Raw genomic sequence first — 12,379 nt, forward strand, 5'->3', positions numbered from 1 at the left:
CAGCTCTAGGAATGGAGCCCATTTCTCAAGTCACAGCCAATTTGAACATCACATTCTCTTAGCTGCTGTGGTTGGTCCAGGGATGGTTGTGTGATTTAAACAAGTCAGACTTAAATCTTAAGACTTTTGTGGGATTGAGCAGGAAAAAGGGCAGTGCTTTCACCCTGAATAGAACCTGAGACAGTGTCTGAAGGCAGGACTGCTGCTGCTTTTTTCTCACCAAGGGTGGGGCTCAGGGCTGGAATGACCATAGTGAAGGGAGACCAGAGAGAGGGGGAGAAGCTGAGTCCTAAGGACATTGAACCTGAATAGAGCTGTTTCTAAAGTCATTCCTTCTTGCCGAATGTCAAGTTAAATGAGCCATTAAACTCCCTTCTTTTCCTTAAGCTAGTTTGAGGTTTATTTTCTTTGGCCTCACACAACAGAAAGAGCCCAAGCAAATACAATGTTTATATCGCTTATTTTGCACATATTATCTTGTGCCTTTGTGTCCTGGGTCATATTTTAAACTATAGCTATACAAGTGCCTAGATCATAGTAGAGTCTCAGCCGGTGTTTACATGTCTATCAACTCCTATGTTTTTTATTATTATCATTCCTGTGATAAATATTCCTGTTATTTATCCTATCGTCCCTGTCATTCCATCAGTATTTTTTTTTGTATCTAGGTAGTTTCCCTCTCCAACTAATTATATTTGTTTGTCGTTTTTATTCATGCATTTATCAGACATTTACTGCAGGTGTCTGACTGTCTGAGACGCTGTGGATCCAGTAGTGGGTGAGATCAGTCCTGTCCTTGTGCTCATGGAGCTTAGGGGAGTCAGAGATTAACTAAACTATGGCATAAAAAAGCGCAAGAGTGCTAAGGTGACGGTCGCCACATAGAGACCAGTGGGGATAGGAGGGTGTTTTACATTAGTGGGGAGGGTTTGTCCTGGTCGAGGAGGTCAGGGAAAGCCTTCCTAGGCAAGTGACACTGGTGTGGAAATCTGAAGCAGAAGAAGGAAGTGACTAAATGAAGAGGACAGAGTAGAGAGAAGTTCTTGTCAGAAGGAAGAGCACATGCCAGGCAAGGCCCATGATGGGCAGTGTAGCATGGTACACCAAACTGAACTGAAAAAGGGATTAGCAGAGCAAAGGAGAAAATGTGAGAGGTCTATTCTAGTTGCTTCTCTCTCTCTCTTTTTCATTTAAATTTATTTAGTTTTAATTGGAGGATAATTACATTATTGTGTTGGTTTCTGCCATATCGAAACATGAATCAGCCATAGTTATACATATGTCCCACCTTGAACCTCCCTCCCACCTCCCACCCCTCTAGATTGTCACAGAACACTGAATTTGAGCTCCCTGTGTCATATGGCAAATTCCCACTGGCTACCTAATTTTGCATATGGTAATGTATATGCTTCCATGCTGCTTTCTCAGTTCGTGTCCCCTCTTCTTCCCCCACTGTGCCCACAAGTCTCTTCTCTCTGTCTGTGTCTCCATTGCTGCCCTGCAGGTAGGTTCGTCAGTACCATCTTTCTAGATTCCATGTATATGCGTTAGTATATGATACTTGTTTTTCTTTCTCTGAGTTATTTCACTCTGTATAATAGGCTCTCGGTTCATCCGCCTCATTAGAACGGAGTCAAATGCGTTCCTTTTTAGGGATGAGTAACATTCCTTTGGGTATGTGTACCACAACTTCTTTATCCATTCATCAGTCGATGGACATCTAGGTTGCTTTCATGTTAATTTCTTTTTTATGTTCAGAGCAGCAGTAAAGTATGTAGTGTGTGTGTGTATGTGTACAGGTATACACATGATTAGGTATAAATTTAGAAAATATCACTCTGGTTGTCATGTAGAAGATAGATGGGGCAGCACAAGAAGAAGCCTGGTGCAGTTTTCCAGGGAAAGACAATGGTAGCTGGAGAAGGAGATGGGCAGACAGGTCAGAAGTATAATCAGGAGATTAAAAACAACAGGACTTGGTGTTGTACTTAATACAAAGTTAAGTTACACTCTGGCTTTGCTCTTAAATAGTAATTCAGGGATGTGGAAGAAACCTGTAAATTCTGAATACAATCTGATAAATATGCTGTTGCTACTACAAGCACAAGATTATGGTTTGGAAGCACTGATAGAGTTCTGGAAAGGCTCTACTCTACAGTGGAGGAGGGGAGTAAACATTTGATCCAGCTCCTGGAGGACAAGCAGGATTCTACCAAGTGGAATTTTAGGTAGAAGGACAACATCTATACAAGAGCAGTGAAAATATATTTGTTCACTTGTTCATTTATACATTTACCTGTACCTATTTTTTGGTCTCTCTATGTGCCAGGCATTATCCAATGAACCAGCCATCACATTCTAAATAAGCAATATGATATCTGGGAATGGCAGTGCTTGGGAAATGGCAAATCTTCCTGCCTGAAAGTGTGGGCTACACTGTGTGTGGTGGGAGATATGAGCTTTGATTTCTGTGTCAGAGGCTTATGGTTCTTAGAAGTTCTTCTGCAAGGGACTTTGAGCAAGACAGGTCTGGAAGCAGACTGGTGGAATGCTGGACCTGGGACAGAGTAGCCTTATGCTGTAGGCTGTGAAAGTGACTTTGAACCTCATAGCTGCAGGAGTAAGATGAGATAATAAGGCTCCAGAGGTATTTGTGAGGGGTGGTCAATAGGACTGGAAGAGCACCTGCATAGCAGGGAGAGAGAAGGCATGTGAGTCACAGGATTTTCTTGCTTGGGAATCTGAGCAGATGGTGATGTTATACCAATATGGGCAATATGAGAAGATCAGAAATTTAAGGACAGAGATAAGGAGTTTGTCTGAATATGAGGCACTTGCGGTTCACTTAGGGGTAGATCTTGAGGAATCTCTCCATTTCAAAGCAAAAAGTATGGCCTCAGAGGAGAGGAGAGTTTAGGCAGATGCAGATTTAGGAGCCCTGGTAGTAAGACATTATTTAATAAATAATGATTTGAAGGTATGAGTGTAAAGAAAGAAACTGGCCAAAAAATGGCGCCCCAGAATACCTGAACTTTTGAGGGGCAGCTGAGGAATAAGAAAGGAGACAGAACTGGTTATGGCATAGTCTGGGGTGTTCAGCAGGCGGGCAGAAGGGTGAGGTGTCACTGAAGCAAAAGGGGAAAGAGTAATGAGAAGGATGGCATGAATGGTCAGTGTAATCAGAAGCTACCTGTCAGTTAGGTGCTACGAGAACAAAGTAGAAGTCATCAGTTCTGGCAGTTTGGCTGTTATTTGGGACCTTTGATAGAATAATGTAACAGTGTTAGAGAATTTGTGGTCAAAGAGCAATTGGACAGGAGTGAGGAGAGACTGAACAGAAAGGCTGAACAGAATGCAGGCTGCTTTTTCAGAGGAGTGGTAGTGATGAGGAAAAGATAGGAAGGGGGAAGAGAAAGAAGGCAGGATTTATCCAGAAAGCTTTTCCCTCTTCTTTTTAATAAGCGTATGTGAAACTAGGCTACACGTGCAGAATGAATGAAAGGGATTTTGTGATTTGTGAAGAGGGAGATATTGAAAAGGAAGCCGGTAGTTATTAAGTTCAGGAAACTGGTTAAAAACTGGAAGAATACAATAAATGAAGAAGAGAGATCTGGAAAGATCTGATCTGAACTCATCAGGGACCAAGATGAGGAGGTGAGACAAAGGAGGAAGGTGAGCATAGGCCTGCTGCTGCCGCTGCTAAGTGGCTTCAGACGTTTGTTCAGAGTTTGGTTCAGTGTTGGCTCCTCTACTCAGGAATGCTTTCTTAGGACATGAAAAGTACTGCAAAAATAAGATTTATTTATTTATTTTGGCATCTGTGTCAGTACAGGCTGGTTCATAAAAGCACGTGGTCGAAATGGATATGCTGTGACTGAGGAAGCTGAGTTTCAAAACCAGCTGCTCTGTCTCTGGGATTATTGCTATGTCAGCTCGGATCAACCTTCTGTCATCAAAGGACGTTCTCATGGGAGGCTAAGCACCCAATGATGGGTCAGTTACATTTTCTGGATTTAATTATATTAAAAGTGAATATTTTGTACCTGGTATTGCTGTCTTTAGAATGATTTCTATGCAATTTTACAGACTGATTGAAGGGCCAAGACCTACCCAATCATCATCAAATCTCTGTTAATTCCAGGCAGGGTAATGGCTGATCCATCCAGGAATACACGTTGAGCCAAAAACTCTCCTACACTATTCCTTTCCTGTTTTCCTTGGTGAACTTTGCTCAGATGAGTGCCCCATCTTGCAATTCCTGTGCGTGTTGAATGTCTTCAAGAAGGTAAACCCTGAAGACCACAAGTCTTAAACTGGGCTCCTGTCCAACAGGGAGACGCTTGCATATAGATCACATAAGCCATCCCACACTATAGAAATGCCTCCCTTGATATACAGATGAGGAAACCACAGCTCTCAGAGATAAACTGATTTAATCAAGGTGACACAGTTAAGTTTATATTAAAACTAACACTCAAACATAGGATTCTGACCAACCTCTTCTAAGCAAGTGACTTAACCACTGAAATACATTGCTACTGTCTCTGCTTTGTGTTTCTTTCATTAATGGATTTCTTTCTCACTTCCTCAGACCTGGGCAAGTGTTCTTTCTAAAAGGCAGGTGAAAGAATCAAGATAAAAATTTACTGGCTTAAAGAAGGAAAAACATATACAACTGAGGGAGGGGTGTTGCTTATTCTTATAATGAAAAAAATGTTCCCTTCTGTGTAATCCATCTAATCTATTGGTGTACTTACTGGCACTTAAGTTCTGGATTCTGGCTGCTGCTAAGTCACTTCAGTCGTGTCCGACTCTGTGCGACCCCATAGATGGCAGGCCACCAGGCTCCCCCATCCCTGGGATTCTCCAGGCAAGAACACTGGAATGGGTTGCCATTTCCTTCTCCAATGCATGAAAGTGAAAAGTGAAAGGGAAGTGGCTCAGTTGTGTCTGACTCCCAGCGACCCCATGGACTGCAGCCTACCAGGCTCCTCCGTCCACGGGACTTTCCAGGCAAGAGTACTGGAGTGGGGTGTGCCATTGCCTTCTCCATTCTGGCTGCTACTATGGTGAAAAATACTTTTTCCATTTCTTAAAGCCTGGGGGATGGGATCAAATACCTTCAAAAGCAGAGTGGGTTACCGTAAGCATGAAAGAATTTGCTGCTTTTTCTTTTGTTGTTACTTTGTACCCCACTTTGATAAAAGCTTATTTGAGGAGACCCATACATTAAGCTAGTCCAATAAAACTCAAATGTTGAAGATCTTAAAAAAAAAAACAACCCACAAATATTTACATTAACAAAGTCTTCTCTTTTCAAAGGAAATCGTCTTCAGTGCTCTAAACTTTCTCAATACTTCTGAATGTTTATCTGTCATTTACCACTTGTCAGCATGGCTTAGGGACAAGAAGTCCACAAAATCTCTAAAGCCCAAATGGTAGTCCCTGCTGTTAATTAAAAATTAATCAGAAATAATAGAGAGTTTCTTTAAAAATAATGAATGTCAGCAGAGAAAATAGGCTTTGGTTTATAAAAATTCCACTCACAGGTACTTTGGGAACAAAAGAAAGAAAGTGAAGGTATTAGTAGTCCAGTCTGACTCTTTGCAACCCCATGGACTGTAGCCTGCCAAGCTCCTCTGTCCATGGGATTCTCCAGGTAAGAATCCACTAAAGTGGATGCCATTCTCTTCTCCAGGGGATCTTTTCTGACCCAGGGATCAAACCCATGTCTGCTGCATTGCAGGCAGATTCTTTACCATCTGAGCCACCAGGGAAGCCAAATTTTGCACCAAAAAAGTGAGAATTTTTTGAATTGAACTTACGCCTATTTCAGTGGCCACATGCTGAAAGATTCCACAAGTTTAGGAAATATGGAAAGGAAACGCAATTGGACAAGGTGCAAAACCTTTGCTTGGTGTGTCATTCTAGTTCCTAAGCATAAAGAATCATGCTAGATGTGATCTGAGATTGCTGCCTATAGCCATTCAAAGCACCCCCACACTCCTTGGGTACATACATTTTCTCCAGGTCTCCAAATCCTGAAAAGGCTCCTTTTGGGATGACTCGAAGCTTGGTGAGAACAAACCTCCTGAAAAGAGAGTGGACATAAAATATCACAACCTATCCATTCATTGATTAGTCATCGAGTGCCTAAGGTATAAGAGCAGATAACAAACAGCTAACGCATACTATGTGCTTGCCATTTGGTAGTGGTTATAATTGCTGCCTCATGATCTCTTTTCACCCATATTACAAAGCAGTGATATGGGCACTATTGTTATCCCTCTTTTGCATAAGAGGAGACTGAGGTTTAGGGAGGGTTAAAAAACTTACCCAGGGTCAGATGGCTAATAAGTGGCAGAGTTAGGATATGAGCCTTCTGTTCATCACTACTCCATGTTGCCTCCACTAGCCCTATGTGAGTCTCCTTCTTTTTCTCTATTCCAACTCTCAATACCTCCTCCCTGTTGTCCTCAGCTGACTTTTCTTCAGAAAAAAATGAAACCAGCAGAAGAGAATGTCCTCATGCTCTCACATGGCTCCCAGTTAACCTCTCACTGGCACTTGGGCTTATTATACACCCTGCCCCACTTCCTGTTACTATGGGTGAGCTGTCCAGGGTCCTGACTAAAACACAGCTCCTCTGATCCACATCATATTTTTCTCCTGCCTTGTGAAGGTAGCCACTACAGCAGTTTCCCCCTTCTTTCATACATTTCATTCACCTACTTTTTCTTCTTTATTGGATCCTGCCCATCAGTATACTAACATGCCTTAATTTCTCCCATCTTAGAAAAATCTTAACCTCATCCATCTTCAGCTTTTGCCATTTTCTTCTGCTGGAAAAATTTGTCTCATGCTTGCCTCAATATTCCTTCCAATGGCTTCTCATCTTAGGAGAAAAAAAAAAAAATAGATAGTATATAATGGCCTTCAGGATCCTACAGGATCTTCTCACTCTCCTTTCCCATAGATCCTCTAACTTCAATTTTGACACCTCACACGACGATTATTTCATTCTTTTCACAGTAATCTCTTACTATTCTTTGTACAGGCCAGGCTCCTTCTTTCCTGATATTTCTGCATTTGCAATTCTCTCTTCCTGGAGAATTCTTCTCTCATATTTTTCTGGCTTGCTCTTTCAGCCAGCTGCTTGCTCAAATGTCACTTTCTCAGTAAAGCTTTCCCTAAGTACCCTATTTAAAATGACAGCTTCCCTAATTTAGACCATCAGCCTTAGCTTTCTTCATAGTACTTCTGATATGTTTAATCTTCTATTTATTTATCTACTTATATATTAATATAATTACTTATCTTTTACCCCAAACCAGAATGCAAGCTCTGTGAGGGCAGGGATTTTTGTCTGATTTGCCTACTGCTGTATACCAAATGCCTGGAACAGTGAATGGTGTATGACACATATTCAGAAAAATGTTTCTTGAATGGCTATTGAAGTCTGAGAGTTCTAGGTTTGAGGGTAGAATTACAAGTGACTCTTTGGGAATCTATAACAGGAATACTGTTTCTGCTCCCTCTCACTTTCCTTGCTTTGCAATTGGTTGATAGGGATTTGGTTTTCTCCCTACTATAATCCTTCCTTCTGCAAGGCAGTCTGTTAGTGGGAATTCAGTGTGGACTTGAATAGTTTCACAAACCTCCTTTACATTAGTCTCCTATTTTTTTTAATTGATATTAGTGAAATTCCTATTTCAGAAAGTTATTGTTCAGGCAAGCAGTTCTTTTCTTCCACTTTGTTTGTTTCCCTTTCGTTGCCATGTCCTCACCAGTTCCAGGGTGAGGAGTCATGAGAGAGAATTCTGTGTACTGATCTTGCTCTGGAGGATTTTATATACATGGGAAGGCAAAAAATAGAAGCCTTGGAATCACAAGAAAACAGATGTGGGATACAGTTGATGTAACAACTATAAATGTTATACAAGAATTAAAATGTAAAACTCCCATAGTACATAAATAAATATATATGAGGGAGGTTGGAAGGAGTGTGTGAGCTTGAGCCTGGGTCTCAAAACTATCAGGTCATATTTTGCTAAAAGCACAGTCTCTATGAAAGTATTTGATCTAATTTAGGGTTGAGTGTAATGGTTCTGGAACAATGTAACTTATTGAATGCTCATCTAAAAAGAAGCAAGGTCAGTTCATATTCTCTTAATGTACTCACTTAATCTTAGTTAAAATAGACAAATTCCTTTTGTTCCTATTTATTACAAGACAGAAAAATTATGAAAACAAACTGGTGAAAGCAAAGAATAAAATTGCCTTAAAGTATTTATTCTAAAACTTCAAGGGAGTTGAAATACTAAGGTAAATACTAGTTAGTAAGACATGCAAAGAGTGGAATCTTGTATAATTGACTTTACTTGATAATGAGTCAACTAGATAGTTCTTTTTGATTCAACTTTAGTATCAAGCACATATTCTGAAACTTTCAATGTCTATTCCTGTATTAAGTGGTTCAAACTAATTAATAAAATTAAATCTTATTGAAGATTTAAAGTCTTCCATCTCCTGAAAGGCTATAAATTAGATCCACTAAAGATCACCCAGAAGTCTTACGTAAAACATAGCCAATATTGTTTCAGTTGCATAGCTGAGCTTATAAAAAAGTATAAGAAATGTCTAGGGACCTAGAGTAAAATAACTGAATACCAGATGGAAACTGGAGTCATGAATACAAAGAGAATTTTAAGGAGGTAAATTGAAGTCAGTGTATTCTGGGGGTGTCAGGGGAAGGAGGGGATAAAGGAAAGGAATTGGGAGAGGGGTATCTGGACTTGGTAGACAAAGCATTTGTGTTTTGATCCCATGAGATGAAATATGGAAGTTGGAATGCAAAGATTTATTTATGTGTGTCATTGTCCATCTACCTGCCTATCTATCTACCTATCATATGTGCTTTCTAGAAAGAAAGTGGAGAACATCAATTTTCAATGAAATAACATCTGGAGCATTTCCATAATTTATGAAAGACATAAATGCTCAGATTCAGAAACCTCAACAAGTCTCAGGAAGGGAAACAGATAAATCCATTGTCAGCTACCTGTGAATTAAAACTGTAGAGCCAAAAAAGAATTTTTTAAAAATGCAAACAGAAGAAAAAAAGTCATTATTTTCAAAGGAAAAAATACAATTAAAAAAAAAAGAAAAAAATACAATTAGAAAGCTTGGTAAAAATATCTTCAAAATTATTAGAGAAAATAACTGCCAGTTTAGAGTCCCATTCCCAGAAGTAGTCATTCAAATGTGGGGGTAAAATAAAAAGACTTTTAGAAAAGTTTAATTCACCCTTAACAAAGTTTTAGCAGAAAAATTCCCTTAGAAAATAATTTAATCCAGTAGGAAGGCTCAAAAACAAGAAGGAATAGTGAACAAAGAAATTAGTACTCCTTATTGACTGCTAAGTCGCTTCAGTCGTGTCCGACTCTGTGTGACCCCATAGACGGCAGCCCACCAGGCTCCCGAATCCCCGGGATTCTCCAGGCAAGAACGCTGGAGTGGGTTGCCATTTCCTTCTCCACTGCATGAAAGTGAAAAGTGAAAGTGAAGTCGCTCAGTCGTGCCCGACTCTTAGCGACCCCATGGACTGCAGCCCACCAGGCTCCTCTGTCCATGGGATTTTCCAGGCAAGAGTACCGGAGTGGGGTGCCATTGCCTTCTCCGCCTTATTGACTAGGTAGGTTTAAATGGTCGGAAAGCTCACCTGTTTAATAAGGAACACTAAAAAAAATACTGACCAAGTCCATTTATGATAAACATTTTGACACACAAGAAAGAGGAAGAATATTCTTAATCTGATAAGGAGTAAAATCTATCTACCACTACAATAAATACATCATACCCAGTGATGAAATGTATTCCTTTTAAAATTAGGAATGAGACAGGGATGCCGCTGTTGCATCTTCCACTCAGTATTGCACTGGGCGCCCTAGCCTACACAGTAATATAAAAGATTATTGATGAAAAACTGTCATTATCTATAGATAACATAATTGTCTATAAAGCAAACTCTAACCTAAGAGATCAGTAGTAGAACTAATCAGAAAGTCTAGTTGAGTAGGAGGCTGTATAATTAACACACTTAATTTTCATTCTTATATTATTTTAAAGTATATCACTATCAATGGCCATAAAACTTAGGCTTAAGGGAAATCACACTGTTGTAAAAATATCGGTTTTAATCCACATTAACACAGAAATGCAAGACCCATATAAGACATAATAGTTTTTGTTGTTTCTTTTGATACATGTGAATGGAAATTGACTAGCTGGTTAATATTCATATGGAAGAGCAGTTTGAAGAATAGCCAAAACAATTTTGAAGAAGTAAAACAAGATTGGGAGAATTGGCATAATACGTGATATGATTTTTATAAAACTATAGTGATTAAAACACTGTGGTATTGACAGAGATTAAATAGTAGACCAGTGGAAAAGAAAACAAATATAGAATAGACAATTAAACAAAAGAAAATGACATGTGAGAAAGTAGCATTAAAAATCTATGGAGGAAGATGTGGATTAATTAATAAATGTGTAAACTATTGATTATCCTTGCAGATAAAAATAAAATCTTTATTATCATATTAATATCTCAATTCCAGGTTTATTAAAAATCTAAATGGGAAAAATCAATACTTAAAAACTTTTAAATGAAGTGTAACATTCTATTGAGAAAATTGTCTTTTAAAAAGATACGAAAATTGTACACCAAAATTGTAAAGCTAATAGATTTGACTATAGTAAACTTAAAATTTCTCAAAAACAAAGATAAAATGGGGAAGCAGACTGGGAAAAGATATTTGCAACACATACAACTAACAAGGGTTAGCATCCAAAATACAAAGAACTTTACAAAATAATGAGAAAAACACAAACAACCCAATAGAAAAATTGGCAAAAGATAAGAACAAGCAATTCATATAAGAGATGCTCAACTTCACTAGTAATTAAGAAAATGCAAATTTAAACAATAATCAGATGCCTTTAAATACCATCATATTGACAAACGCTATAAGGACTACTTCACAGTAGCAGTGCTGGTGAGGCAGTGGAATATTAGGACATTTTCTACACTCTTGATGGAAGGATAATTTGCTACCAGTATTTTCAGTAGCCACTAGGCAAAATGTATTAAAGTCAAAGAAACAAATGCCTTTGGATCCAGTTATTTCATCTCCTGGCCACATATGCACCTGGAGACAGGTAAAAGATTAACCACTGCAACATCATTTGTTAAAAAAAAAAAAAAAAAAAAAAAAACCTGGAGACAAATGCTCATAAACAAGAGAATGAATATATGATAATCAATTGTGATATACTGATGCAATGCCAAATTACAAAGCAGTGAAAAGGAACAAACTAGCTGGAGCTGCATGAAAAAATCTGGATAAATTCCAAAAGCAGAATGTTGAGGGAAAAAGTGAATTATATGTGCAATATGTACAGTATGATATGATTTTCATAAAGGTTAACAACATGCAAAATAAACCAGTTTATTGTTTTGTATGAATCGTGTTTTTTTCATTCTGTATTTTTGGTGTTTTGAGAACTTGTGGTTTGTTGATTCTGGAGGACTGCTGCTCCCAGGACTAATTCTAGAGACAGCCAACTACTGGCCTCAGAGTGTGTGTTTCTTATGCAAACCAACCAATCCACCCCCTTGCCCCACCCCACCCCCAACACACACCACTTCCTTTTAGGGGCCCTTACACTCTAAGCCTCTGTTTCTCTACCCTAATCACCCTAGGGAAGCTCCCACACTGCAGAGTCCCCTGAAGTTGTTTGAACTAGCCAATCCTAAATCTATTTACCCTGTTTTTTTCCCCTTGGGAGCCACAATAAAAGCTCTTACCTATTTTCCCCAGCTCCGTTTGTCACACGACAAACCCTGGTGCTTCCTCACAGGCCCCCTTTCTCTTGGGAGCTGTGAATATAACATGGCTTCACCATACTTGAATAATAATAAGACCCATGTCTTCCCTGGTGGTTCAGACGATAAAGAATCTGCCTGCAATGCAGGAGACCCAGGTTCAATCCCTGGGTTGGGAAGATCCCCTAGAGGAGGCAATGGCAACTCACTCCAGTATTCTTGCCTGGAGAATTCCATGGACAGAGGAGCCTGATGGCCCATGGGGTCTCAAAGAGACACGACTGAGCGGCTAATATTGTCACCATATTTAAATAATAATAAGGTCCGTATTTCAAAATATGTTTAGAGATGCATACAGATTTATCAAAAGGGAACTTCTGAGAATGACAACACCAAAATTGGCACCGTGTTTACCTCCGTGACAAGGAAAAGGAGTGAAACACAACTCTAAAGTATTTTGTGTTTTTCAAAAAGATCTGAACCATTTTG

At 39.2% G+C, this 12,379-nt stretch overlaps 1 protein-coding gene across 5 annotated transcripts in view; it reads right to left on the bottom strand.

The window, feature by feature from the left end:
- FSHR (follicle stimulating hormone receptor) overlaps positions 1 to 12,379 on the bottom strand; it is a 194,892-nt gene that overhangs the window by 109,779 nt on the left and 72,734 nt on the right. For all 5 annotated transcript variants that reach the window (XM_027555229.1, XM_027555226.1, XM_027555227.1 and 2 more), the window contains exon 2: positions 6,020 to 6,091. In XM_027555229.1, the coding sequence (XP_027411030.1) occupies positions 6,020 to 6,091 (72 nt within the window). The remainder of the gene's footprint in view (positions 1 to 6,019; positions 6,092 to 12,379) is intronic.

This window comes from Bos indicus x Bos taurus, chromosome 11 (assembly GCF_003369695.1).
Source record: "Bos indicus x Bos taurus breed Angus x Brahman F1 hybrid chromosome 11, Bos_hybrid_MaternalHap_v2.0, whole genome shotgun sequence".
Taxonomy (NCBI): domain Eukaryota; kingdom Metazoa; phylum Chordata; class Mammalia; order Artiodactyla; family Bovidae; genus Bos; species Bos indicus x Bos taurus.